Below are 27,995 nucleotides of genomic sequence, written 5' to 3' on the forward strand. Positions count from 1 at the left end.
ATTAAAACATTAAATAAGTAAACCATTATTCAGCTCTATTATTAGAAGATTTACTTTTATTTACTTTATTACCAACAACAACTCGATCATTGCTCTATGGTACAAGCAATGAAAATGCAGCGGGTCATGGTAAAAAAAAAAAAAAAAAATTATCTGTTTGCCCGGATATAAACCCACCCACCATAATATACCCCCTCCCCCTGGGGAACGCCCTTGCATTATTGCCAAGTCGCTAGTCAGTACATCCCCACCCCAGGCCGCTTTTTACCCATCCCGCCCCGTGCTGAGCCCCGTCACGGCCATCCGTCGACTTGTCTTGACCCCAAGTCGAGTTGTCTGACGGTTGAATAAATCATCCGTCGAGTTGTCCGAACCGTCGAGTTGTCTGAACCGTCGAGTTGTCCGAACGGACGAGTTGTCCGACGGACGAGTTGTCTGGTCTCCGGCATGCAAGGGCATGTTAGACAGCTACATGTACACCGACCAATATGTAACTGTCAGAGTATAAAAATGCTTGATTTTTCCAGAGGGAGGAAAGCTGGATGATCGAGAGAAAAAGCCTTGTGGCAAAAGAGAACCAAAGCACAACTCTGGCATGTCTGATCACATGTGGCCTTTGTTGGGAATCCAACCACGCCTACAAAATTGAAAGGAAAGCCGTTTGATGCACTAGCCACCAATGCCACCCCATGAATCAAAGGCTACGTTTTTAATAACCAGAGGCATCCACAGTAATTGTCGTGGTGCCATGTGGTTTTGCTATGGGGGCCCTTTGCAAAGTTCCAATACAAACTTACATTTTTTCCTCATAGAGATTCCCCTCTACCAGAGGAAAATTACTGTGCCCTTGTAAGAACAAAACTCAAGGCTTGTTGCATCAGCATCAAAGAGTCCAAGGACCTCAGCAATCAGACGAGTGTTCAGACACCATGGCCGGTTGATTGTGGAAACTAGACATCTGAGGAGGCATCAAAAGCGGCCTTGGCTACAGCTATGGCCAATGACTTTAGAGGCAACATTGAAGAATAGTTAGCTAGCCATAGCCACTGCTGAATCCATCAAATCAGACACGGCTACAGGATGAGGAGTTCAATGACCTTAGCTATTAGACTGGTGAACAAAGGAGAAGACAGTAACTCAATCCATCTATTGACTGTAGATACAGGAGACTAGACCGCTGATGACTCATGAATACCCTGTAAGGCACCACAGTGCAATGACTTCCATTGTTAGACTGGTGCTTCAACATCATTTCATTGTCCACATGGTGTTGATGTTAGGAACTATACAGTCTGCTCTGTCCAGATGGTTGTTCCTCACTGCTTCAGAGTTTTAAACAGTTTCATTAGTTCAATTCTAAGACCATTCCCTGACGCTACCTCCAATCCCAAACATCGTCCATATTATCGATGATGCTGTCCAGGCCGTCTAGTGACTGGATAAACTCTGTGTAGAACGCCAAGTCCGATGTCACTAACCTATAAAATAGTCAAAAAGATCGATAGTTACAATTGTGCTCAACAAGTTTTAAAATTCTATATTTCAAGGATTTGGAAAAAAAAGAAGAGAATTCCTCGTTCATTTTTCGGTTCAATGCAGACTTCTACAACTATGATATGTCATCTACAACTATGATATTTGGTCGTTGGAAAAAATAGGAACACTTTCTCAAGTACCGACCTAGATGTACATGTACATATACTCTCTGCTCTGATAAACTTTTCAGGCCAAACTGATAACAGTTTTACTGATTTTTCCCAAGTGCAACAAAGTCCAGAAAAAAGACTAAAGTAGGAAGAGTCTCATACCTTGATTACTTTCAGAAAAACACAGAATGTAAAATCCACAAAAGAGACCAGCTACTTGGTGCACCCACAAAATGTTGACATGCATCGTTGTACTTCCATGCTTGGTTGGGCTTCAGTCGTACAATTTAAAGCTTTAATTGATGCTCAGTAAAGAGTCCCCCAAACCATTCCAAATTTAAATAGATGTTAAATTTGCATTGGGGATAAAGAATATTCCTTTTGGTTTTACCCATATACGATGTGTGTTAGCACTGTATACTCAGCACTTTCCCCGAGTTCTGTGAACAAAATCACAGGCGTATTACTTCGGGTGGGATTCGAACCCACGACCTTTGCAATTCTAGAGCAGTGTCATACCAACTAGGCCACCGAGATTGCCCGGTAGCTAGAGGCAGTCAGGATCCTATGTTTAAGCAGCCAGTACTGCAAGATTTAAATAGGTGTTAAATTTGCATCAGGGATAAACGGTTATGCCATTCTTACCCATGCTTCGGGCCGCCATCATTCTTGACCTTTGACCTGATAAGTGCATCTCTAAGGTGGGTCTTGAAGGACACGTTGAGTCTCATGAAGAGTACTTTAATTTGCTCAGGTGGAAGTAGATCCGCTATGGCCTCGTAGAGCTTCCTTACTCTCTTACAGACCTCACGGAAACAGGTGGATGGAACTGGAGCTTTGACTTCCCACTAGGCATTGACAAAAGAAATCAGAAGAGTTAGAAAACATCATATGAATTCTTCACAATAGAGAGGGATGAGAGTCAACGCTTATAAATAAGTCTGAAACTGGAAGCCAGATATCATTACACTACACATACTAAAAAGTTGGGGTGAAAATAAATGTCAGCCGTCTAGCTATCAGCTAAACATGTAGAAAAAGTCTGAAGATGCTCCAGGCGTTAAAAAACGTCCTAAGTAAGTGTCTGTAAAATGTTTATGGAAAACGACTTCTGTTACAGTGAAGTTGTTAAGATTCCTGCTTGACCTACCTACAAATCTGAAGATGCTCCAGGCGTTAAAAAAACGTCCTGAGTAAGTGTCTGTAAAATGTTTATGGAAAACGACTTCTGTTACAGTGAAGTTGTTAAGATTCTTGCTTGACCTACCTACAAATCTGAAGATGCTCCAGGCGTTAAAAAAACGTCCTGAGTATAGTGTCTGTAGAATGTTTATGGAAAACGACTTCTGTTACAGTGAAGTTGTTAAGATTCCTGCTTGACCTATCTACAAATCTGAAGATGCTCCAGGCGTTAAAAAAACGTCCTGAGTAAGTGTCCGTAAAATGTTTATGGAAAACGACTTCTGTTACAGTGAAGTTGTTAAGATTCTTGCTTGACCTACCTACAAATCTGAAGATGCTCCAGGCGTTAAAAAACGTCCTGAGTAAGTGTCTGTAAAATGTTTATGGAAAATGACTTCTGTTACAGTGAAGTGGTTAAGATTCATGCTTGACCTACCATTGAGAGTAACTGACGGAATGAGTCATCCATGATGTTTACCAACTTGTTGGAAATTTCTTGCACATGATCGTTGTAATCCTGGAAAAAAATAATACAAAAGAGGGCCGAGGTCAAACACAGTCACGAGATCCCAGGCTTCTTCTCTTTAGTGTTGGATACGGGCATCCAACTGCAGGAGTGCCAAGTACAGCAAGAATGTGTACAGTATTTTTTTATTTTTCAACTGCACAGCTGGGAAACCAAAACGAGAAAATCAGCTGATCAACTGACAAGTTGCATTCCTGTGAATATGAACTACAATACCAGTCATACCTCGTTGGGCCCCCCCCCCCCCCCCAGCACCACTGCTCCCGTGCCCCCTTTCAATGTTGGCTCTCATTGCACGGTCTACGCTGCCATCAACATTAGCGGGGAACGGGGGAGAGAATGTTAATTGTCACGGTGGAATGGGTGGCCCAAGCGTTTTGCCCGGGATTGTAGCATTTAAATTTCCTTTAAAAGTGACATAGCAAACTAAACCCTGTCAATGTTTCCTTGTCAATGAAATTGAATTGCTGTTTTTGAAACATTAAAGAGGACTTAAAGTTCGCGGTACCTTTAAAATCTTGTCCATATTCTTGAGTAGACCTTGCATTTTGGCAGGAAGTTTCAAAGCAAAGAAGTCTCTGACGATGGGAATAAATACAATGACCAGCTGAAGACATCGAGATGTCAAGGCTGCAAGGACAAAGAACAATGACATGTCAACCGAATTAACACATTGATAATCACATTGGCTTCTTACATAGTACTCATATCTGCCATGCAGTGAAGCTCGTAGCGCTTCATTATTCAGTATTTGCCAAGTAAGTTGCGTTTAGCTACACATTCTTGAAGAATGAGACCTATTCCTTCACACAGCACCATGTAATGGTTTATAAGGTGCTGTGGTGCAATATGCAGCCAACCACCAGGGCGAACCCCTTCTCCTTACGATAAGTGCAATGGGCTCTTTTACGTGCATTACACAACACAACACACAGGTCCAATGGCTTTCTATCCCATCCACAGGACTAAAAATGGTCCAAGAAACATTACAGAATTGGTTTTGCTAACAAAACATTTGCTGGCAGTGTAAGCACTTTATGTAATCCACTGTTTACATAAACTGACAAGTCTGTAGAAGTTTGGGATCGATCAGCCATCCAGGTCAAGAGAAAATAGTGAAAAACTGATTACACATTTTGCATGACATTGATGCAAAAAAAAGAAAAGAAAATGAACAAACGCTTACTGAGCGATAAACTCCAAATGCGAAATTAGATTATTTATTTCTCATCAAATAATATGACATTTTAGACAGAAATATTTCAAGGGATGTTTTCTACTATCATCATCATTAGACCGTGTAAGTTTGATGTAAATCTGTGATCTTCACAATTTTGTTTCTGACCAATTCTGTAACACTCCTTTAAGTGTTTTGTTTAAGGAAAAAAGTGTCACAACCAAGTGTCATAAACAGGACTCAAACCCACACTCTACTTATCAAAAAAGGAGCTTGAGTCCAGTTTCTCATCCACTCAGCCTTGACAAGCCGAGAAAGCTGTTTATACTGCAGTACTGCATTCTAGGTTGAGCAACATGGCAGTTTTATTGCATGGTACATATTTTTGCCATGTCCTAAGACTCTAATATCTGTGTTTTTTGTGCATTCTTTCATCGCGTTTGAATCATAAAAACTATTTAAACAATACACAATTTTCTAATCAAATTACTAAATAATTTTCTAATCAAATTACAAAAGCTTAACAGTATTGAGTTTGATTGATGGGTTGGACCTACCTAGATTTTTGGTGGTGATCGTCTTCAGACCAACGAGTTGTAGCGCCCCGGCTCCGAGAATGAGTTGACAAGATCTGGAATTAAACATCTAGAAGGGGGAAAGACATTGAGAATTTATTCAAATTATAGTAGAAGTCCTAGAATTAAGAGAAAAATACACGGGAGTGTGTATACTTTTACAGGTAAGAGTCCAATAATGGAAGCAGGGTTTGGTTCAAAACAGAGAGAGGGAGTAATTCTATAGACACTCGGCGGGTTTAAGCCACTAGTTTAAAACCTCTTCACCACACATTGACTCCCTTATTAACAGAAGGATGTGCTATGAACTTACTTGAAGGATTTCAATGAGTCTTGTTAGAATGTCAGCAGTAACGGATGGAATGTCAATAGCGCATTGGCAGTACTCAGCAATCATCTTCAACAGCAACAACACTGTCCTGTAGCAAGTAATGAAGAAAACACACAACACATTTAGCTTTAACTCTATCGCTCTTGATCAACATTTTCAGTGCAGAGTAGGGACATTTAACAGATTAAAATGTGACGTTCTGGTTTTTTTTAAATAATGAATGCAATCCAGGGAGAACGATTGACATCCCTTTTGTTGGCGGAATCATCTTCAATCTTAAAGGGAAGGTACATGTTTGGTAATTGTCAAAGACCAGTGTTCTCACTTGGTGTATCCCATCGTAAGCATAAAATAACAAGCCTGTGAAAATTTGAGCTAAATTGGTCATTGAAGTTGCGAGAAAATTATGAAAGAAAAAACACCCTTGTTGGGCGAATTCATGTGCTTTCAGATAAGAATAAAAGACTTCTATTATTTTAGTGAGAAATTACCTCTTTCTCAAAAACTACGTTACTTCAGAGGGAGTCGTTTCCCACAATGTTTTATACTATCAACAGCTCTCCAATGCTCGTTACCAAGTCAGTTTTTAAGTGAATATGTGTTTTGAGTAATAACCAAACGTGTACCTTCCCTTTAATCCCCAAGATTGATTAATTAATTAATTGTATTTGAACAGTAACCTCACTTACGTAGGTCAAAAGTCGGCACTCGCTCAGTACCCTTGCAGTTTCATTTATTTAATTTCATTTATTAATTCTGATTTTGAAGCCAAGGACTCTTAAAGGCAGTGGACACTATTGGTAATTGTCAAAGACTAGCCTTCACAAGTGGTGTATCTCAACATATGCATAAAATAACACCCTGTGAAAATTTGAGCTCGATCGGTCATCGAGGTTGCGAGATAAAAATGAAAGAAAAAACACCCTTGTCACACGAAGTTGTGTGCGTTTAGATGGTTGATTTCCAGACCTCAAGTTCTAAATCTGAGGTATCAAAATCAAATTTGTGGAAAATTACTTCTTTCTAAAAAACTACATCACTTCAGAGCGAGCCGTTTCTCACAATGTTTTATACCATCAACCTCTCCTCATTACTCGTCACCAAGAAAAGTTTTATGCTAATAATTATTTTGAGTAATTACCAATAGTGTCCACTGCCTTTAAGAAAAGCAAACTTAATAACTATATCACAACCAAGAACCCAATGGAGAGAAGACAATAAAGGAAGTTTCAGTTTTAGCTAGATGTGGGAGGAAAACCCCAGAGAAATATTTCAGGGAAAACCTAGTCAGACAGGGACTGAAAACCTGATTCATCCCCATCGTAATTCGAAGGGGTCCCCAGAGGTGGAAAGCCAGGCGTGATACCACTACGCCTGGCATGTTTGAGATAGATAAACAAAATTCTTTTCTGCTTGATTGTAGAACTGCCTGGCAGAGACAAGTGGCCTGTGCCACTCAAATCAAGAAGTTCCCCCCTTCCAAAAAACCACCACCAAAACATGACATTTGCGATAATTGTATATTATGAAGAAATAAGTTTCCAACTCACCCTACGATTGAGTATTTCTGGTTCCCAATCTCAACAAGTTCTACTGGTCGCCTCTCCCCACCACCTGAAAATAATGAATAATTACTTGTTTGTATTCCACAATGAGGCAATTCTTCAACTTCATTCATGGGACATGACAAAAATGGCAGCCACTTAGTTAAAGGGGCTGTGTTGTTATGATCAAAGCAGATTGGTGGTTATATTTGGAATTATAAACTCTCACCCAGTTACTGCACATGCCCCTATGCTATAATGCTACAATCCCTTTAAAGGAACACGTTGTTGGATCGGACGAGTTGGTCTATAAAAAGCGTCTTGTAACCGTTATCTATAAAATGCATATGGTTGGAAAGATGTTGTAAAAGTAGAATACAATGATTCACACAAATGTGCCTCGAAATTGCGTGGTTTTCCTTTTACTGTACGAACAAACACGGTCGGCCATTTATGGGAGTCAAAAGTTTGACTCCCATAAATGGCCGACCGTGTTAGTCGACGAGGTAAAAGGAAAACCGTGCAATTTCGAGGCATGTTTGTGTGGATCATTGTATTCTACTTTTACAACATCTTTCTACCCATGTGCATATTATAACAACGCTTTTCAAAGACCAACTCGACCGATCCAAGGCAACGTGTTCCTTTAAAAGTCACTAGTCGTATGTCAAAATAATCCATTAGTTTTTGGATTGTGTATGTAATTTGTCATGGTTTGTCTTCTAGTCAGTATTCTACTTTCTAGTGCACACCAGGAAATCAAATTTCACCTGTTACTTGTAAACTGTGATGAAATAAACAAAAGTGAATTGAAATTGAACTGAATGACTTTGACCATGACTGTTTGCTTGCGTTGCACCGATGTGGCCAGGAACAACAGTCCAGACATACCAACAAGCAAAACAATCAACTTAAAGCCATTGGACACTTTCGGTAACAGTATCGTCCAAAGGCCCACACTTTGTGTATCACAACTTATATACAAAATAACAAACCTGTGAAAATTTAGGCTCAATCAGTCATCGGAGTCGGGAGAAAATAACGGGAAAACCCACCCTTGTTTCTGCACGCTTTACTATAAATCCGTAATTCTCGATGTCGAAAATTGATAATTGTTTTAATGTTTTCTCAAAAAGTAAAGCATTTCATGGAATAATATTTCAAGAGAAGTCTTTTACCACTACCTTCTGTAAACCCTGTAAGTTATTTGTAAATCTGTGAACTTTTATTTTTTTTCTCTGTTCCGAAAGTGTATAATGGCTTTAAAGAAGCTTTTGTACTTACCACTATCTGCTTTAACAAGGAGAGTCAGTGAGATATCACCTGTGTAGATATAAACAATTATTTATTAGCATTGTGCATACTCCATATTTTAAATGCGAACATATACTTCAAATGCCAAACATAATTCCTAGTGCATTTTTCACCAATCCAGAAACAGCGAAAAAGTTTCCTCTGTATAAAAAAAATGCTTGGTGTTTCTTCCAGATGCTTTACACAAAACACCGAAACAACAGTTTTTACATCCCCATCCAGAAGTGTGGACATGTTACGTCCCCAGATTAGCCACCAAAAAAACAAGGTCTAGTCTCACATTCAATAACTGCTTTCAACAGCAAGATTTCCGGCATCACAGTTACAGTTTCATCTTATTTTACCTGCATGTTTGTTGTTGTCTTATATCAATGGCGCGACATATACACAAGAAATATTAACAATATCACCAGATGTTCACCGTGTGATTATATTCTGCACTCATATGCATCAAATTTATAAAACTTGAAAATTACCTCTGGACATTGCACTCAAGAGATCTTGGAATTCCGCTGGTACTTCAGCCTGTTTCCACCGTTCACTATCTAAGATCAAACTAAACACACACAGAAACAATATACTTAAAAAGAAAATGTTTTGATGAGACATTGCCTAACCCTAGGAACTTCAAGGTGAGGGCTACCAAATCAACTGCCACCAGGGGCACGTTGTAACATATTTCTGGGGCTGAAACAGGGTTACCCCCTTCACAGTCTTTAAGGATATAGACATGGATATCATCCACAAGGAGCCTGGCAGAACACTCTATCACTTTTTACGAAGGAACTATCATTACACGTGCCTTGCAGTGACACCAGAGGTGGAGATAGGTTTATTTCAAAAGGGTTTGGGGTTTGCTTATTTATTGGAAATTTTCACAGAAAAAAGGGCTGATGATTTGAGAAACAAAAAACGGTTGCATTGTACACACCGGGTTTTATTACACTGTGTGTTGCTTATTAAAATTATTAGGGCTTGAGGAAACAGAAATCAACAAATGCGTGGGATTCGAACCAATGCCATTAAGATTAATGTGCAGGTTCTCTACTGAATAAGCTATCTAGCCCTATGTTGGCAGTCTCCCTTTTTGTCAACATCTTTATTCGGGGGGTGCATTTATGTTACACGATCAGTTGAATGAAAAATACATTTGTCACATTTTACCTTAATTTGGTTTTCCTTTCGTCATGGAATCTGCTAATGAACTTGTTTGCCTGCAAAACAGAAAAATCAAACAATTTAAACCAAATGAAATCAACAGATTATGAGAAAAAAATATTATGTTAATTCATTCGACCATCAACTGGGAGCAACATTGACCTATTACCTTTGTATGACCTTTGTATGACCTATGACCTTACCTGGTTCTGCAGACCCCCTCTTAATGAGGTGCTTCTCCTTTCGCAGACACTCTCACATTTACCAACAAACTTTTCTATTGCACGTGAAAGAGACACAAATTCCCCGGAGCTCAGCCGCTCCAAAAATCCATCCTGCCAGAAAGAAAATAACAAATTTAGGATTTATATTTGTTGATAATATTATAAAGGCACTAATTCTTAAAGGAACATTACAGAATTGGTTTTGCTAGCAAAAAAGTTTATGGCAGTGTAAGCACTCTATGTGATCCACAATAAACAACTGACAAACCTGTAGAAGTTTGAGATTGATCGGCCGTCTGGGTCACGAGAGAATAGTGAAAAATCGATTACAAATTTTGCATTGCATCGATGCCAAAACAAAAAATGAATAAAACGCTCACTGAGCGAGAAACTCCAATCGCGAAATAAGATTAGTTATTTCTCATCAAATATGAAATTTCAGACAGAAATATTTCAAGGGATGTTTTCTACTATCATCATCATTAGACCGTGTAAGTTTTATGTAAATCTGTGATCTTCACGATGTTTGTTTCTTACCAATTCTGTAACGTTCCTTTAAAATGAATGGCAATAACAAATTTTGGTCAGAAACCTACAGCAGCTATGGATAGTATAGCATTTGGGGAAACATTTCACTTCGAAGTAGTGTTGTTATGTTAAAAGAGATTTGGTGTTATGCCCCAAAATTTGTTGTAACAATTGAACAATTCCAATTCATCAGACAACATTTATATCGCAATTAGACCCATCAGTGTATGAGAAAAACTAAATAATATTCTTTATCCCTAATGCAAACTTAAATTTGATTAATTCCCTTTATTGACCCCTTGCACGCGTGTCACACGCGGCGACTGATGCCACGCTTCCCATGTTGGTGGGCAAGTTAGGTTTACGTGTATTAACGCCGCGTCGCCTAAAACGCACACTTCACTGCATAACGCACAGAATACTCAATGCATAGAGTTATATATGAAAACGCACAGTGAAATTGCCCACCAGTATGGCGCATTCAAGATTTTTCTGATGATGACGTCACGTGAAATGGGTCAATACTTGTTCAAGTGGAATTATGTACTTCATATTTGTGTATTTTCTTTAATTCTGCCTTTACCTTGCCTCTGGCGATGAGAAGTTTAAGACATCTGTCGTGGGCATAGTCGCAGACGAACAGTAATAAATCCTGTAGGGACTGAGTTAGCTTGCTGTGCTCGATGGGTGCTATCAACACATCTACATCATGAATGCTAACATATACAAAACAACAGAAAATATTGGTATATTTATATATTTACATGAATGATGCTGTGTAATACTATTCAAGGTTATTCTGGACATGAAGGTTTGTTCTCCGTTGATGTGGTTTAAAGCCATTGGACCCTTTCGGTACAGAAAACAAAAAAAAAGTTCACAGATTTACAAATAATTTACAGGGTTTACAGAAGGTAATGGTGAAAGACTTCTCTTGAAATATTAGTCCATGAAATGCTTTACTTTTTGAGAAAACGGTAAAACAATATAAATTCTCGTTAACGAGAATTACGGATTTGTTATAAACACATGTCATGACACGGCGAAACGCGCGAAAACAGGAGTGGGTTTTCCCGTTATTTTCTCCCGACTCCGATGTCCGATTGAGCCTAAATTTCCACAGGATTGTTATTTTATATATAAGTTGTGATACACGAAGTGTGGGACTTGGACAATACTGTTTACCGAAAGTGTATAATGGCTTTAAAACGTAAAGAATGGCTATTTCTAAGTTTAACAGGTTTTTGTTTAAAGGCAGTGGACACTATTGGTAATTACTCAAAATAATTATCAGCATAAAACCTCACTTGGTAACGAGCAATGGGGAGAGGTTAATAGTATAAAACATTGTGAGAAACGGCTCCCTCTGAAGTGACGTAGTTTTCGAGAAAGAAGTAATTTTCCACGAATTTGATTTTGAGACCTCAAATTTAGAATTTGAGGTCTCGAAATCACGCATCTGAAAGCACACAACTTCATGTGACAAGGGTGTTTTTTATTTCATTCATATCTTGCAACTTTGACGACCAATTGAGCTCAAATTTGCACAGGTTTGTTATTTTATGCATATGTTTAGATACACCAAGTGAGAAGACTGGTCTTTCACAATTACCAATAGTGTCCACTGTCTTTAAAAGGGCCTTTGGGAGCTTACTCACTCTGGCGCAGTTATCCTAATGATTAAACCTTCTAGCTGGTTCAATTTAATTTTGTATCTTTACAAATGTCAGCATTCAAGATAACCAAACTAGTCTTTATTTTAAATAAACTTGTCATTGTGCAGCCATCTTCGAAGTACACTGCTACACACAGAAAGCTCAAGGGTGCTGACTTTTGTTGTTTTGCTATTTAAATCCAAATAGTTTGCCAAATCTTTAGACTAGTGAGTCAGAATATACAGATGCTGGCACATCATTTTTATTTTCTCAGACCTATTGACGGGGCACAGCACTTTTCCTATGAATAGAAGCACCCATATGAGGAAAATGTTATTTGTAAAGGAACCTTGCAACAGTCACCACAGCAAAAGTACAGGGCCCCAAGTCAATTGCTGTGGGTGTCGTGTGTTATTTTTCTATTGTATTTTTTTGTTCTATTATGTTCTTTACTTCGGTGCAATAATTAACTAACAATCTCTTTGCAAAAATAAACATTGCCGTATTGAACAAAAAGGTAAAACTATATATGATTTGAGGCATTGCATGGTGAGGTATCAATATATATTTGGTTTGCAGTAACACCATGTGTGTATCTACTTGCTACTTGCCAGGTAGAGTTTGTTCTTAGAGAACTGGCTTTCTTTATTCTACTACCGCGGAGTAGATTTATCGGATGTTCGGGAGACTTCTCATTATCTGATACCTAACTTGCCAACGCTTTCTACAGAAGTATTGCTTCAGGGCTAGGTTTATCCAGTTGGACTCGTTAGTCAAACCCCACAACCTCTTACCTGTACATCTCGATTGACAGTGGTTAAGTCTTGTCTACTTTAGTCACTCAAACTTGCTCAAATGTCAAAACTGTATTTTGACCTTTGCACATAGATTCTTACATTTTTTCCGATGACGTTATTGGTATTTCATCATCAACCCTGCTGGCTACCTCCACAGATTCATCGGCCTGGTCATCATTGTCCAATTCAGTTGCCTCATCAGCCTCACCAACCAGTCCATTCTGGTCCAAACCGGCTGGAACCGGATCCGTCTGTAAGTCTGGATCCATCCCAGCAGCAAGGTCCACCAGCCGTTTGATGACAACATATGTTTCCTGTTGGCATTTATGAAATAATGTTGATTATCTCTTTTAAAATCAAACAAAATGAGTAGCAAGCCTGGGCTCTATCATGATCTTTAGGGCTTTTTCAAGGGTTCCCCTAATTCATGTTTGAGAAAAACAACATTTTCTCAAAGTTAAATTATACTGGTGCACTTCTTGAGAATGTTTATCTTACTGAACCAATTCACCTGGTGTCATCATCACAATATTCTTGTGTAAATGGGATTGTGAGTCAATACCATAATAATAAAATAATAAATGATACATGGCACTGGTATAAAGAAAGTTACGAAAACGGGAATGCCCAGTGCTCATTTAACAGTAGCCGTATGTGACATTGGTGCAAGAGGTCAATACTTGATAACTTATTTTAAAGAAACAAAATTATTCTGGAAATTCCAAAATGAATCCCGAGCGTGGCAGCGGAAAATTCTGGAATTCTCTGCAATACGTGGTTAATAGTTCAATAAAAAACAACTTGCATAAGACACCTGAATAAAACCGCTCTTGTTTGCAGAAGTAAATTACTTTTTTCCAAAGTTAAATCATGACCTCTTTGCACAGAAGTTTTTTTATGAGCCAGAGGCATGAGCCACACACAAATCCTAAAATCACCAAGAACAATTCAGAGAAAGCTCAAACATGTCCTTAGCATTAGAGGGGGTTGGGGCTGTTATTTACTCTTGACCGTACCTTAACTCTATTCATCAACATGGCTAGGTTTTCAAATACCATCTGAAAGAGCTCCAACCACTGAGGAAAGTTGAGTAATCTCATCTGGTCTGCTAGACTACTGTGAAGAATGAAGAATGAAACAGGAACAAAAATATAAACTCTTTCTTTGGACAGTCCTGGGATGAGATTCATTGATGACAAAAAAATATGAAAAATGGGATCCAGATCTTAAAAGGTACATTGAAATGATGACATTTCCAGCTTTTTATGGCCCCTGCAGCCAATTTTACGAAACGCTAGGATTAATCCTAACTCGAGTTAGGACGAGTAACCAGTCCTAACTTATGATGGGTTCAATGCGTCCTACGTATTTGGATACGGAACTGAACCCGTCCTAAGTCCTAAGATGAATCCTAAGTTAGGAAGAGTTTGGTGAAATCGACGGCAGGAGAAATAGATTCTAAGGAGCTTGTTGGAACAGTATCCTTGGTAGTAGAGAAGTAGATCAAAGAGCATGAATCATTTTATTTGTAAAAAAAATAGGGAACTTTTTGTTTACCAGGCAGATTTTGTAAAAGTCTGAATTCAGATAAAACTCAGACATTACTCATCCCTTGAACAGTTTGGTTTACACTCGATTACAATAATACATGTAATAGTAATAACAACGACTAATACAACATCCACTGTTTTTAGGTCTTATGACCATTCAGAATACAGGCACCCCGAACAATGATATTGACAAAAAATAGTTAATCTGGAGGTTGCAAAGTCAATTCCTGCTCTTGTTTAACCTAAAATTGTAATAACATTTATCTAGGTATTTCCCTTGTGGTTTATTAGTTTGATCAAACCCTCTGTATTGTAATGATGTATTTTGGAAATTGCTTCTTTTTTTTTCTTTGTATCTAGCGCTTTGAGGCCTTTTTGGCAAATTGGCGCTTTATAAATATCTTTTTGTTATTATATTATTATTAAAACAAATTTACCTTCCAATGTTTGCATCATCTACATTGTCAGCCGATGAAACTGCATGCACCACAGTCTGGAAATTCAAACAAAGTACTTGATTCAAAACAACTCAAAATATGTCTGGGCATTGCAATTGACCGGTTATATTACCAGCAGCTGCCAGTTTAACACCCATTGTGAGTCTCTGGTATTTAGAATAGGTAGCTCAAAGAGTACCTGTTATGCTGCAACTGAAAGGGGTATTACTTCGGGAATCAATGTGTGGTGAAGAGGTTTTCAACTAGTGGTTTAAACCCAACGAGGCCTGGTTCTTGATTCGAGACAAAGTCGAGGTAAATTATCAAGAACCAGGCATCGGCGGGTTTAAACCACAAGTTGGAAACAGATTCAACACACTTTGATTCCCATTTATAAATACCTTTTCGGTAAAAAAACATCATCTCAGTTTGAAAGCTAAGTAAATAAAGTTTGAGATGACAGCATGTAACAATTCTCTTTTGTAACAAGGGGTGGTTCTAAGGAGAGCATGTTGTCTGCCCAATGTTCCGAATAGCATACTCTCAGGTCTGAAGCTCCATCTTTGAAAGGGCAAGGCCATTTCCATTTTGCAAAGGGCACTTCCATTGGACAATCTTACAGTCATTTGGAAACTTTTGAAGGGGCACCAAGGCCAAATACCAGGGGCCACAGAGACCATGGACCTTCGTGGCCTGTGTGTAGTTTCAGTCCTGTACCCTGACAATCTTCTGGAGACTCTTTCAAAGCTCTTACTCTCATCTACTCGATGAGCAATTAAACATATTTATCTATTCACTTCAAATTTACACAGAAATGTAAAAAACACTGAAATGTAACATTTAAAGCCATTATACACTTTCGGACAAAAAAGGAAAAAAAATTTAAAGTTCACAGATTTACAAATAACTTACAGTGTTAACAGAAATGGTGAACGACTTCTCTTGAAATATTGTTCCATGAAATGCTTTACTTTTTGAGAAAACAATAAAACAATGACCCATTCTCTACATCGAGAATTACGGATTTATAGTAAACACATATAATGACACGGCGAAACGTGCGGAAACAAGGGTGGGTTTTCCCGTTATTTTCTCCTGACCCCGATGACCATTGTGATACACGAAGTGTGGGCTTCTGGACAATACTGTTTACCAAAAGTGTCCAATGGCTTTAACTGTTGTCCGAAAAGGCTTGGTATTGGCATGGAGTGTCACATACACTGAATTTGGGGACCATGGTTTGGGGAGGGGGTCAGTACCTGCTTGATGAGGGCCTTGATGCTTTCGGCCACTTCTTCTCTGTACGTCTCCAGGAAGCTAAACCGATGCTGTCTGAGCATGCCCAGAACAATCGCAGTCAACTTATCCTAAAGGGAAAAATGGACATAAAATGTGTTTTGAAAAGAGGCATGAAAGATTGAGATTGACTGCATGCTACATGACCACTTTGGTCTTTGGTAGTACATGAGGTTATTTTTCAAGCAATGTCATACGATCCCCACAAAAATATGGAAATTTTTAGTGCCACTGTTTTATTTTTGGTGCATGAAGTGGATTGGTCCCTGACTGCTTGTACTGTTTTCTAAATAATCTCCGTTTTTGAGTGTAATAGTTTTTACGCCATTTTAATTTTGATTGTAATGTTTTACAATGTACTCATATGTTTAATTATTAATTTTAAGTTACTGTTCACCTCCCTATAACCGTATACGAGTGTACAGTACTTCTCCCTCTCAGTTTTTCTGAGTAAGATTTAGGCAATTTTAAACAGTAATGTAATGTTTTACTCCAAATTTTTAACTATGTAACTGTTCATGTAATTCTGCTGCTGGCAGCGAATTGAATAGAATTTTAATAAACCATTGAATGAAAATTAAATGAAATGAATGAATGGAGCAAGTTGCCTCTAAATTGCTTCATTTGACATGGGCATTAATGCTCTGACTTTTTATTGTTTTTTTTTTATCAGCTTTGATTTTTCATAACATTACACAGCCTCATACCCTGATAAAGAAACTTCTTTCAGAACAGTCACAGAGGGTTAAAGATTGTTCTAATACTGGTGCTCCAGGTTGCTTTTGATCTTATGTTTTTTGTAATCTTTATTTTGATTGTAAATATGCAGATGATATAATGATACTAATAATGATAGCACCGGTATCCACGAAAGTGCTCATGGCAATGGTCGGACAATAAAGTTTCTCTGTGGATGTCTTCCAGTGGTGCACAAGCAAGAAAAGGTGAAAAGGGGAGCTGCATAATATAACAACAGGAGCAGAATAAGCAGTAATGCTTTTCTCCTTGGAATTAATTAGAAAAAATGTTCCTTAAAGCCAGGTACACACTTTTACAGGGTTTACAGAAGGTATTGATGAAAGACTTCTCTTGAAATAATATTCCATGAAATGCTTTACTTTTTGAGAAAACGTGAAAACAATTATCAATCCTTGATATCGAGATTACGGATTTATTTTAAACACGTCTCATGACACGGCGAAACACGGGTGGGTTTTCTTGTTATTTTCTCCCGACTCCGATGACCGATTGAGCCTAAATTTTCACAGGTTTGTTATTTTATATATAAATTGTGATACACGAAATGTGGGCCTTTGGACAATACTGTTACCGAAAGTGTCCAATGGCTTTAAAAAGATGTGCTTTCAAGGCTGTTTTAAAAATGTCTGTTGTCTGGATGGCTTTGATGGAATTTGATATGTCACTGACGGGGATGATTTCAAATGAAGATGAGGGTGCATACATATAAGAAGTTGTTTGCTTTGTCAATTGGTGTGACGACAAACATTAATAGTGCTCACTGTTCGAACAACTAAAGAGACCATTTTTAATTTCAAGAAAGTTGGAAATGCAAAGATGAAAAAATGTAGATGTTGAGATTGTGACTGAGTATAAGTACCTTGGAACCGTTATTGACAGCTACCTAAATTGGAATAGAAACACAACGATTTATAACAAAGCTTACCAACGGCTTTACTTTCTACGCAAATTAAGATATTTTAAGGTGAACAGAAATACAATTTTTCTGCTTCATCAGAAGTGTAATTCAATCCGTTGTTACATTTTTCTAGTATTGTCTGGTTCAACAGCTTCATAGAATCACCGAGGCTGTCAGCGGGATAAGTTTTCGAGGAATGGGCTGTAGTTATGGATCAATCACGTATTTCTATATATATACTTTATGCACCAAGAAAGGAATTTCATGTACTTTTTAACATGACTTATCAAAATTTGAATTGAATCAAAGGGTTGGTTTAGGAAGTTTACCTCATCAATGGAACAGTCTTCATCGATTGGTCTGTTAAGGTCTGCAGCAGTGAAGCGAGCGAACTCTTGCTGCATCATCTTATCAATCAACTTCTCCAACTCCACAAGCTGTGATCCAAGATGCCTGTTGGTGTAAATGAGTCAACCAGATTCAGCCTCAGATCACATAATGGCTTGGTAACCAGGGCCCAATTTCATAGAGCTCCTTAAAGACACTGGACACTTTTGGTAATTACTCAAAATAATTGTTAGCATAAAAACTTACTTGGTAACAAGCCAATGGGAAGCTGTTGATAGTATAAAACATTGTGAGAAGTAACGTAGTTTTTGAGAAAGAAGTAATTGTCCACGAATTTGATTTCGAGACTTCAGAATTAGATTTTGAGGTCCCAAAATCAAGCAAGCATCTGAAAGCACACAACTTCGTGTGACAAGGGTGTTTTCTCTTTCATTATTATCTCTATACTTTGACGACCAATGGAGCTCAAATCTTCACAGGTTTGTTATTTTGTACATATGTTGAGATACACCAAGTGAGAAGACTGGTCTTTGACAATTACCAATAGTGACCAGTGTCTTTAAGCAGAATATACAAGCAAAAGTGAGCAAGATATCATTCACAAAAATGCTAGACATGATACTTTGGCTGGTAACAATAAGCAGAATTCATTTTGCTTAGCCACTTTTTGTGCTTAAGCAGCTCTATGAAATTAGGCTCAGGATCTTGTGATAATTATGAAGACTTATAAAGCGCCAGTACCCGCCGCACATGGGTGCTCATTAGGCCTGGGCGAATTATTCGAATATCCGGTTAATGGCGAATAGGTTTTCCTATGTGTAACCGCGGATGCCTTTTTTTTCTTAACCGGGTATCCGCATAGGGTGCGAATACCTATTTATAAACCGGATAGATCTGTAATTACAACCAAGTAACCGGATATTCTTTAATATCCGAATATCCGCGGACTTCGGGCGACAACTGATATGAATGTTTTGTCTGAATCCTTATGAAACTTCTATTAAGACAGCATAAAACAGCATAAATTAAGTATTTAACTATGCTCACCTCCGTGAAGAGTTAAAACAATGACATTTCCGACGTATTTTGTTCAAAGATTACAAAAGTTTTCCTTCACGTAGAGTCAATCACGATCAAAAGAAAAAGCAAATCGCTATCTTTAAATTAGATCCGGTCATTTTTATGAATGAACCGAGTGACACTGTCTAAAACTAATATCAATCCACCCATAAGATCTCATTCACAAACGAACAGCGCCCTCTAGCGGCAAAAAAACTATTCGAATATCCGGTTAATTTCGGATAGTTGGCCAGCGGTATCCGAATAACAAAATTTCACTATTCGCCCAGCACTAGTGCTCATGATGGCACTGATATTCGCTCATTGTTTTAATGACCAGGTTAGCAGAGTTATGAATACGAGACTCATATTTATGTAGCGCCTTGTAAGTTTGTGCAAGGTGCTGTGGTGCAATCTCAGCAAACCATTCTAGACAACACCTTCCTGTATTCAGCACAGATAATGGTCATCAGATCCTTCAGTTATGGATAACTGATGACGAAGTGTCAGAATAAACAGGAGGGTATTCTGGCTGAGGTAACCAAAAGCTGTTCTGATTGTTGGTCCTTTATCAACTATTAAGCAACAACAGTGGTTCAGAGACCGATTTCACAAAGAGCTAAGATTGATCTTAACTGCAAGCTAATTGTAGTTGCTAAGTAAAGTGTGATATCACAATTCAAATTACTATCATGGTTGAATGGACAATGCGATTTTATAGCTTTGTGAAATCTGCCCCAGCAGTGATGAAACAAATATTTTTAGTAAGAAGAAAATATAAATAAATAGTAAATTTGCGGGTACAACCATGTGTAAATCTCTTGTGAGTGAGTGTTGGTCTCCACGTTTCGAACAGTTGACTCTGCTCGTCTTCAGGCAAAAATTTTTAGGCAAAATTACAATGAATGCACGGACAATATAAAAATGACTAGTTGTGAGAATTCGTTATGACCCAAGGTCAGAAGTCTGACCCCTGGTAATTTAGAATCTTCTCGTACCTGAAGCTCTGTAGACCTGACAACTCCTGTGTGAGTACTTCCTGTGTAGTAGAGATGAGATCTAATGCACCAACAAACTCAGAGGTAGTCAGTAGGATCTGGATTGTTGGTTGGGTCTGATGAACGGTGGCCATTAGTTTCAGCTGTATGGGGCGGGATTAATAAGAATGTTTAAAAGGGCATAAAGTATTGCCATGGAGTTTCCAGGATGAAATTGCCCTGGTTGTGGCCCACTTACTCCATTAAAGAGGAAGGGAAAGGGGGGAGCTTTGAAAAATCTCACGCATAGCTGGCCTCTGGACTTGGCATCTCTGCAGGTGAAATGGGTCAATGTAAACTTACATTCAACATGATAAGGACAAGGTTTCCATAGTCAGGAAGATTGTCAAACTTTTGGATCACAACATGAAAATACTGGTTTATTTTTTTCATGGAACTTTCTGCCAATTCAAGGAGAGTTAGCAAATCCCGGTGGAAAGCAATGAATGAGAAAAAAACGACAAAAACAATTCAAGTCACAACGATAGCTACAGTAATCAGTTCTAACAAGACGATATTTTGGTTTGGTATTAGACATTGGAATGGATTCATTGCACACCAAGTTGGGTAAGAGGAAGGTGATTCACTGAGTGAGTTCTAACTACTCATCTTATCGTCTAACTACTCACCTTATTGAAGACTTTGACATAGTTAGCTCTGGATATCTGCAGCTTGAGAATTCTTAAATTACCTTGGGCAAGAATTGTGTCAATGCTGTTGATTTTATCCCTGCAGGTTGACAACAAGAAAGCGGTATTTAAAGGCAGTGGACACTAGTGGTAATTACTCAAAATAATATAAAACCTTACATGCTAATGACTAATGGGGAGAGGTCGATAGTATAAAACATTGCGAGAAAGGCTCCCTCTGAAGTGACGTAGTTTTCGAGAAACAAGTAAGGTCTCGAAATCAAGCATTAAAAGCACACAACTTTGTGTGACAATGGTGTTTTTCATTCTTATCTCGCAAGACCAGTTGAGTTCAAATTTTCACAGGTTTGTTATTTTATGCATATGTTGAGATACACCAAGTGAGATGACTGGTCTTCGACAATTACCAATAGTGTCCAGTGCCTTTAACAAAATAATTGCATTTTTCGGAGAGACTTTAAAATTACTTCAGGAGACACACGATCTTATCGCAAAGCAGTAAATACATGGCAAAATAATGGTTGGCACATTGCGGGTTGCACCAATCAAATGGCAAGGATCTGTGCGTGTTATACAACATTCTTTATCCCACACCTCAATGACTTGGCAACCAGGGCTCAATTTCATGGCTCTGCTCACCGCAAAATTCTGTGCTTACAGTGCCACTTAAATACACAATTCTATGGGCCTAACATGTCAGCGCATAATTCAAAGGTAAGCAGAACCATGAAATTGGGTGGGTCAAGAACTTAAGTTCGATGGGATAAACGTCTAGGCAACGACACTAATATAAAGAGAAGAGGAGGAATTGTGGCTGAGAATCTTTATCAAAAGATATGAAACAGCCCTAGTTACTTTATAGCCTGGACTCTTACCTGAGTTCTCTTATAGCTGTACAAGTGGTATCTAAGTTCTCATGAAGTTTGTCATGGGATGCCATAGCGCTGAAGAATGCATTGGATCTAATGGAGATCTGTTGTGCTATCTGCTCCTCAACTATGTCCAAATAGTGGCTCAGCTAAAAACAAAATCATAATAATTTGTCACAAATCTGAGTTCTGTTGAGAATCATACAAACAAGGCTAAAAAGCCAATCTTGGTATTAGGCTACAAGAACAAAAATCATTTACTGTGAAAATAACTCAGGGGAGCTGAAGGTAGGAGTTGATATTCCTCTTAAAACAGTCTAGATTGTAGGATGGAGGGAAACATGCACCAGGCAAGGAGTTCCAAAGAGATGCAGTACGTGAAATAAAGCTGTTAGAATGGCTCATTGTTCTACACCTCAACAAAGCAAGAGGGTATGAGTGAGAAGAAGCAGAAAGTCTGATTCTTAACAATAAATTGAAACTTGAATTTAAAATAACTATTTCAGGCATAGTATATTATCACACAAAAAAACATGAGACAAATGTTTACCTTTTCCTGCAGAAGTTTTGATGATTGATAACCTGATTTGGTGTCCCCTAACCTTTGACCTCTAAACTGTGACCAGGGCAGTACTGCTTCAAACGTGTCTGGGTTCTCCAGGGCGAAGTCATTGCGGAAGAACATCTAACATTCAAGGGAAAATCAATGAGTTTTCAAGAGTGAAACTTCTTCTAAAACTTCTACAAGTTTAAAGATCATATAATCTGGAGAGTGTACTTCAGGCCTTGAATTGGCTCTTAAAGGGGCACAGCCATTTTCCCTCTGATAAGGGGCAATTCTATGAGGGATGAACATATTATTGTAAGTTGCAAAGGGCACCACAGCAAAAGCACAGGGCACCATGGCAATTGCTGTCGGCGCCGTGGGTCAATTTGAGGACCTGTAACTTTATTAGTCTACTCGAAAATCAAAGACAACAAGCCTAGTAAAAAGTAGGAACTCTAAAAAAGATTGTTATACAACCTTGATTAAAAAAACACATAATAGAAACAAATAATGCTTCTAATAATAGCTTCTGTCTAAGCACTGAAGCAGGGTGTATTAAATTGTTTTGATGGCAGTAGATACATGTGACCATGAAAAAAAAAGTATTTAGACCAAGTTCTTTGACAGAGGGCTTCAAGGTCAGATTTAGCTTTGTTAAAATGCACTCATTTTCCAAAAGATAGAGTCCTTATGAATGTAGAGAAAATGTTGCATGGCTCTTCCTTAAAATGGTATAGAATGTCTATTGATTTTATAGCCTTTTAGAGCGAAATTTGAAACAAAAGTATGACATTATCAGACATCAAAGACCAATGAGTCCATCAAACAACTGCCTCCCCCTTTATAATTGATTACGTAACCTTACAATTTTTCTTTAAAGGCAATTATCTCGATGAGATATGTTATTTGCAATTTTAAATTAGATAATTTCACTACGATAATTCTTTGATACAATAATAATTGATTTCCCTGTGACACACCAGCATTAAATCGTTCTTGAAAAATAGGTTGGTTTGGTCTTTGGTTGTTTGTTTCCTCTTGATTGCTTCCAATTTCATGAAAAATAGAATACTTAAAGGAACAAGGCAAACATACAGACCTTTGGTATCTGTTCCAGATCGGCACTGCTATGGTCTGAAATAAAACAATCATTTACATTATGCAAAAACAAATCAACTGTTAATACAGTTCGGCTATGTCACTTCCGGTGAACGACTTTGCAAATGCGTGTCCATTGTCTACTGCATTGCTAGAGTTGGTTAGTCCTGAAATAGGCATCCTAAATTTGGAACCCAAAATATTTGTTACGTGCACTGTAAGCATGACAAGGTAGCCCAGTTGGCTATGATCATGACTGTGTGAAACAAAGACGAGAATCACTGAATGACAACACAATCTGAAACTTGGATCCAAACTTTAGGAGATAGGAAATGATGGCATTTCCACCTTCTGTGAGCTTCTGGAAACAGTATCCCCAGTATTACATGTACTAGAGAAGAAGATCAACGAGAATGATTCATTTAAATTGTCTGAAGTAGTGACAGCTTCGTATTTATTGTTCAATATTAGCACTGCAGACATTAAAAGCCTGAATTAGTAAAAAGGGTACATAGAATTTCCGACTTCTGGTCAACAGTCAAACTATGTTAAGGCCAATTCTGTACACAAAATTATCACACCAGCAAATCAAAAAATAACCTGGTCAGAGAAGACCAGGGCCCAATTTCATAGAGTTGCTCAGAGCAAAAAAAAACTTGCTAAGCATGAAATTTCTTCCATGATAAAAACAGGATTACCAGCCATATTGCCACGTGATTTTCAGGCTAAGCAAACAACAGCTGAATACCAGTAGCAAGCAATATGCAACAAATGGAAATTTATTTTTATGAAGGAAGAAATTTCATGCTAAGAAAATTTTGGTGCTTAGCAGCTCTATGAAATTGGGCCCTGGTTTCCCCTTAAGATGTTCAAAAAATCTGAACTTCTGTGTCTAGATCAGCGTGTCTGCCAGTGTTGAAGTTGTGATCTAGCCATAATTGTAGCTGAAGTTGTCGTTTCGGACACGGCCTAAGTGTCCTTTACTCATGAGTCCCAGATTCTTCCAAGATTTGAATTTAAGGGTTATTATTTGTCACCAAGTTGGCAAACTCAGCTACATTTGTACCCCTGTCTGATAGTAAAGGGCAAAATTGCTTTCTCAAATTGACATATTTTTACTATTTTCTTGTGAGAGCGTGGAAGTACTTTGTCACTGACAGGTGGCTGTAATGGGGGCCTTTTGGGACGCTACATGGCAGCAGACTTAACCAGGTAACTCCATTGTTCTCTGTAATGTGCGCATGTTCAGAACTACTTAAACAATGGGCATTTACCTGAGAAGTCTGCGGCCACCTAGCAATCCAAAGTCTCCCATTACTAGTTCCAGAGAGTCTGAACTCAACCCATTTCTCTTTACCTTTTAATCTAACAGCTTCGCTCTGTTTGCCAGACAGCTCTACGGACACTGAGCTGGACAATGTGTCTAACCTTCTGTGAGCTTTTAAGCGCTGTACAAAAGAAGTAAATACATGTAGTAGAACTGATTAACAAAATAAACACACATTACCTGATTACTGGGTAAAGGCTCAGACTTTCTTTCCAAAAGAAGTTTCCGAAGGCCAAGAGCAAAAGCATCTAAATTACTAGATAAATTTATAGAACAGCTTTAGCTGTTTAGGAGTAAAAAATCAGTTAATATTTTATGCTCACCAAAAACTAAGCAGAGAACCAGATTCAAACCGTACCTGTGGAATGGTATTTTGGCTGGTAACATTGTTCCTGGTATTATAAGTAACTTTTCGTTGTTCTTAGCATATTTTGTGTTTAAAGGCAGTGGGCACTATTGGTAGTTACTCAAAATAATTATTAGCATAAAACCTTACTTGGCAACAACTACAAGTAATGGGGAGAGATTGATAGTATAAAACATTGTGAGAAACGGCTCCCTCTGAAGTAACGTAGTTTTTGAGAAAAAAAGTAATTTTCCACGAATTTGATTTAGAGACCTCAGAATTATGTAGATTTTTAGGTCTCGAAATCAAGCATCTGAAAGCACACAACTTCGTGTGACAAGGGTGTTTATTCTTTCATTATTATTTCGCAATTTCGACGACCAATTGAGCTCAAATATTCACAGGTTTGTTATTTTATGCATATGTTCAGATACACCAAGTGAAAAGACTGGTCTTTGACAATTACCAATAGTGTCCAGTGTCTTTAAAGCACATCAATGAAAAAATAAATTGACACCTACGTTTCATTAATGTCAGTTCTTAGATTCTCTTTTTTATATCCACAAGATTTTGTGCAGTAACACTGGTTACCTTGTTCAATTTGCAACAAATTTTGACAAAATTGGGAAACCCACATCATCCAAAGAGAAACATAAAACTTCTACTTACAGTAGTAACCCGGCGTAAATATCCGTCAAAATGTGACCTTGTTATATTTGGTAGATGCAGCGAGGGCAAGATTTCTGTCTTCTCTACAAAAGTTTCTCCCCAAGTTTTTGTCAAGAAGTCTAGTTCTCGTTTGGATTTGCGGGGATCGTTTAGAACTGCCGGGAGGTTGACCTGGGAACAATAAAATGTCCATTTATTCTGGTCGTTGACTACAGACGGAGTCAGTGGATCGTTTGATGTGGCACTGCTAGGCATCTTACTGTTGGTCATATCTAATAAATAAAAATGGAAATACATAATCCGAGTTGAGTGACATGGAAACACTGCCTTGATTCTATGGCTTTTGGTAATTGTGTTGTTAACCACATGTACATGTACCTGTAATGAATGATACAAAACTGCGTTGCCATCAAACTTAGTTTGAAATGTCCATAATATTTCAAATTCAGGGTCCACCAAGTGAGGGTGCGTCAACTTGTGTTGTCTTTTGGAGAAAGACTCGGCTAGGGTTGAAGCATCAGCCCACTAATTATTTTTTTGCAAGTTGTATTGCCTCGTTTTTCCACCCAAAACTACATCAAGATTTTCACTTGATAATGTTTTGAGTAAGTTTTCAAGTTTCATTCCTAGCATTTAAATGAAGATCAATTCTGCATTTATTTTTGGGTAGACAGTAACTGGGTCACTGTACTGCTTTTTAAAAACTTTTGACATCTGCGATAGTACTACCTCAGATGTCAAAACTTCAGTTACCGGGTCAAATTTTCGGGTAATTTTTGTTTTTGTGTAAAAAAGAAGTACTTTTCTCCTTTTTAACTGTGGGATAAAGGCCCAGCACAATTGCATCAAGCCCGAAAACAGGGGTGCATTTTCACGTTCGTGACCAATAATTATTTTGGTTGAATTGGCCATTGGTGTAGGTGGCAGTTTGTCTATGACGTAGTTGTGATAATTGTTACCTTCATTCTGTCAACGGTCGATAGGAATCTTAGGATTGAGGGTTATGATTATCGCAACTATCTGTCACGGCGTCATCCAGCTAGGAAGTGTTTTCCTCTAAATAAAACCTCACTTTTAAATACCATTTGACTTGAGTAATTTTGTTTGGCATCCCAATTCAGAATATTTTTGTCACTTCCCAATGCATTGCATTCGAGAATGTCGAAGAGATTGATTGACCGTAACTTAAGCCAAGGCTTAAATACTTACCACAGAGGGAAATGCAGGAGTGTTCTTTAGCTACGTGTGAGTCGTAGTCTGTGTCGTTGACTCCCTCAAGAGGTAGTGTGGTGCACACTCCATTCAGACCATAGCGACATACAAACGACCCGCCCTCTTTCGTGCAATGGTACTCCCTCAAATGCAGCGAAAACTCCATCGGACTTTTGAACGTTAGAGCGCACAATCTGCATGATTTCCAACTTGGGTTGCTCGTCGTACCGGTGACAGAACTTGTGGTCTTTGATTTGTTGAGGAAACCAAAATCTGGGTTCGAACCCTTTCTGTCATGTATTCCGTGATGGTGTGCCCTAGTCTGGTTCCTCCCAACGACCCCACTTGAGCTATATGAAGCCTTACTATTTGATATGCTTGATGATGGTCTGATGTCTTGACTGCCATGCTGTTGTTGTGCATGATGATGGTGGTTCAATTTGCTTGATTTGGAAAGAAAAGATGCCGACTTGCTTTCTCTAACATTCATGACGATTAAACAGCTGTCAATAAACTGCAAAAACTGATAAAACCACGCTCGACAAAGCACTCACTAGACATGATTTGATTCATAAATAAGATGTTACCATTTTCGATGAAAGTAACTGCCGTTTTTCTCCGCTGTAGCTATCCACGTAGAAGCATCCGAGGGGGCCTTCCTTCTTTTTTTTATGAGTCACTTCAAAAAACACAAAACCCACACCACGTAACAAGTCCTGCCTTACAATCCATGCAGTTTAGGGATGGGTTTGACAAAGTGCTATAGAGGGCGCTCTTGTAGTTTCAACCTGCACCCACTAAAATCTTACAAGCGGGATGCCGCGTAGATGATGAAAATCTTTTACACAAATATTTCGAAATGTAATGTGGGTGAGGGTGTTATACGCCTCTCTCAATATTTATGCATGGCGTCATACACGAGGCCCAAAATATTAGACACCTATAAGGGCTCACGGGAGAGCCTCAAGTCCAGAGGGCAGCTCTGTGTGAGATTTTTCAAAGCTCAACCGTACACAAGTCAATGGACACTTCACAACCATTCACAAGTGTATGCTTGTGTAGTTTCCCATTTACTTGTGTATGGTTGTGTAGTTTCCCATTGACTTGTGTATGGTTGTGTAGTTTCCCATTGACTTGTGTATGGTTGTGAAGTGTCCCATTGACTTGTGTATGGTTGTGTAGTTTCCCATTGACTTGTGTATGGTTGTGTAGTTTCCCATTGACTTGTATATGGTT

At 38.4% G+C, this 27,995-nt stretch overlaps 1 protein-coding gene across 4 annotated transcripts; it reads right to left on the reverse strand.

Annotated features, from left to right (window-relative positions):
- Window positions 1-300: 300 nt before the first annotated feature.
- LOC139938195 (vacuolar protein sorting-associated protein 54-like) lies at window positions 301-27,450 on the reverse strand. 4 transcript variants are annotated; one of them, XM_071933603.1, is made up of 26 exons: window positions 26,757-27,450; window positions 25,548-25,819; window positions 24,563-24,653; window positions 23,207-23,241; window positions 22,111-22,245; window positions 21,567-21,709; window positions 20,671-20,770; window positions 20,003-20,145; window positions 17,927-18,050; window positions 17,559-17,582; window positions 15,904-16,011; window positions 14,645-14,700; window positions 13,674-13,770; window positions 12,757-12,971; window positions 10,789-10,921; window positions 9,657-9,788; window positions 9,460-9,509; window positions 8,772-8,851; window positions 8,266-8,304; window positions 6,988-7,051; window positions 5,420-5,525; window positions 5,089-5,176; window positions 3,863-3,984; window positions 3,265-3,345; window positions 2,292-2,494; window positions 301-1,478 (listed from the first exon to the last, which is right to left on the reverse strand). In XM_071933603.1, exons 1-26 carry the CDS (start codon window positions 27,247-27,249, stop codon window positions 1,376-1,378), a joined length of 3,237 nt encoding a protein of 1,078 aa, XP_071789704.1. In that variant the 5' UTR covers window positions 27,250-27,450; the 3' UTR covers window positions 301-1,375. The 4 variants fall into 4 exon arrangements, with proteins under 4 accessions (XP_071789704.1, XP_071789696.1, XP_071789716.1 ...); XM_071933595.1 differs by having other exon boundaries at window positions 13,674-13,773; XM_071933615.1 differs by lacking the exon at window positions 17,559-17,582.
- Window positions 27,451-27,995: the final 545 nt, after the last annotated feature.

Source organism: Asterias amurensis, chromosome 1 (assembly GCF_032118995.1).
Source record: "Asterias amurensis chromosome 1, ASM3211899v1".
NCBI lineage: Eukaryota > Metazoa > Echinodermata > Asteroidea > Forcipulatida > Asteriidae > Asterias > Asterias amurensis.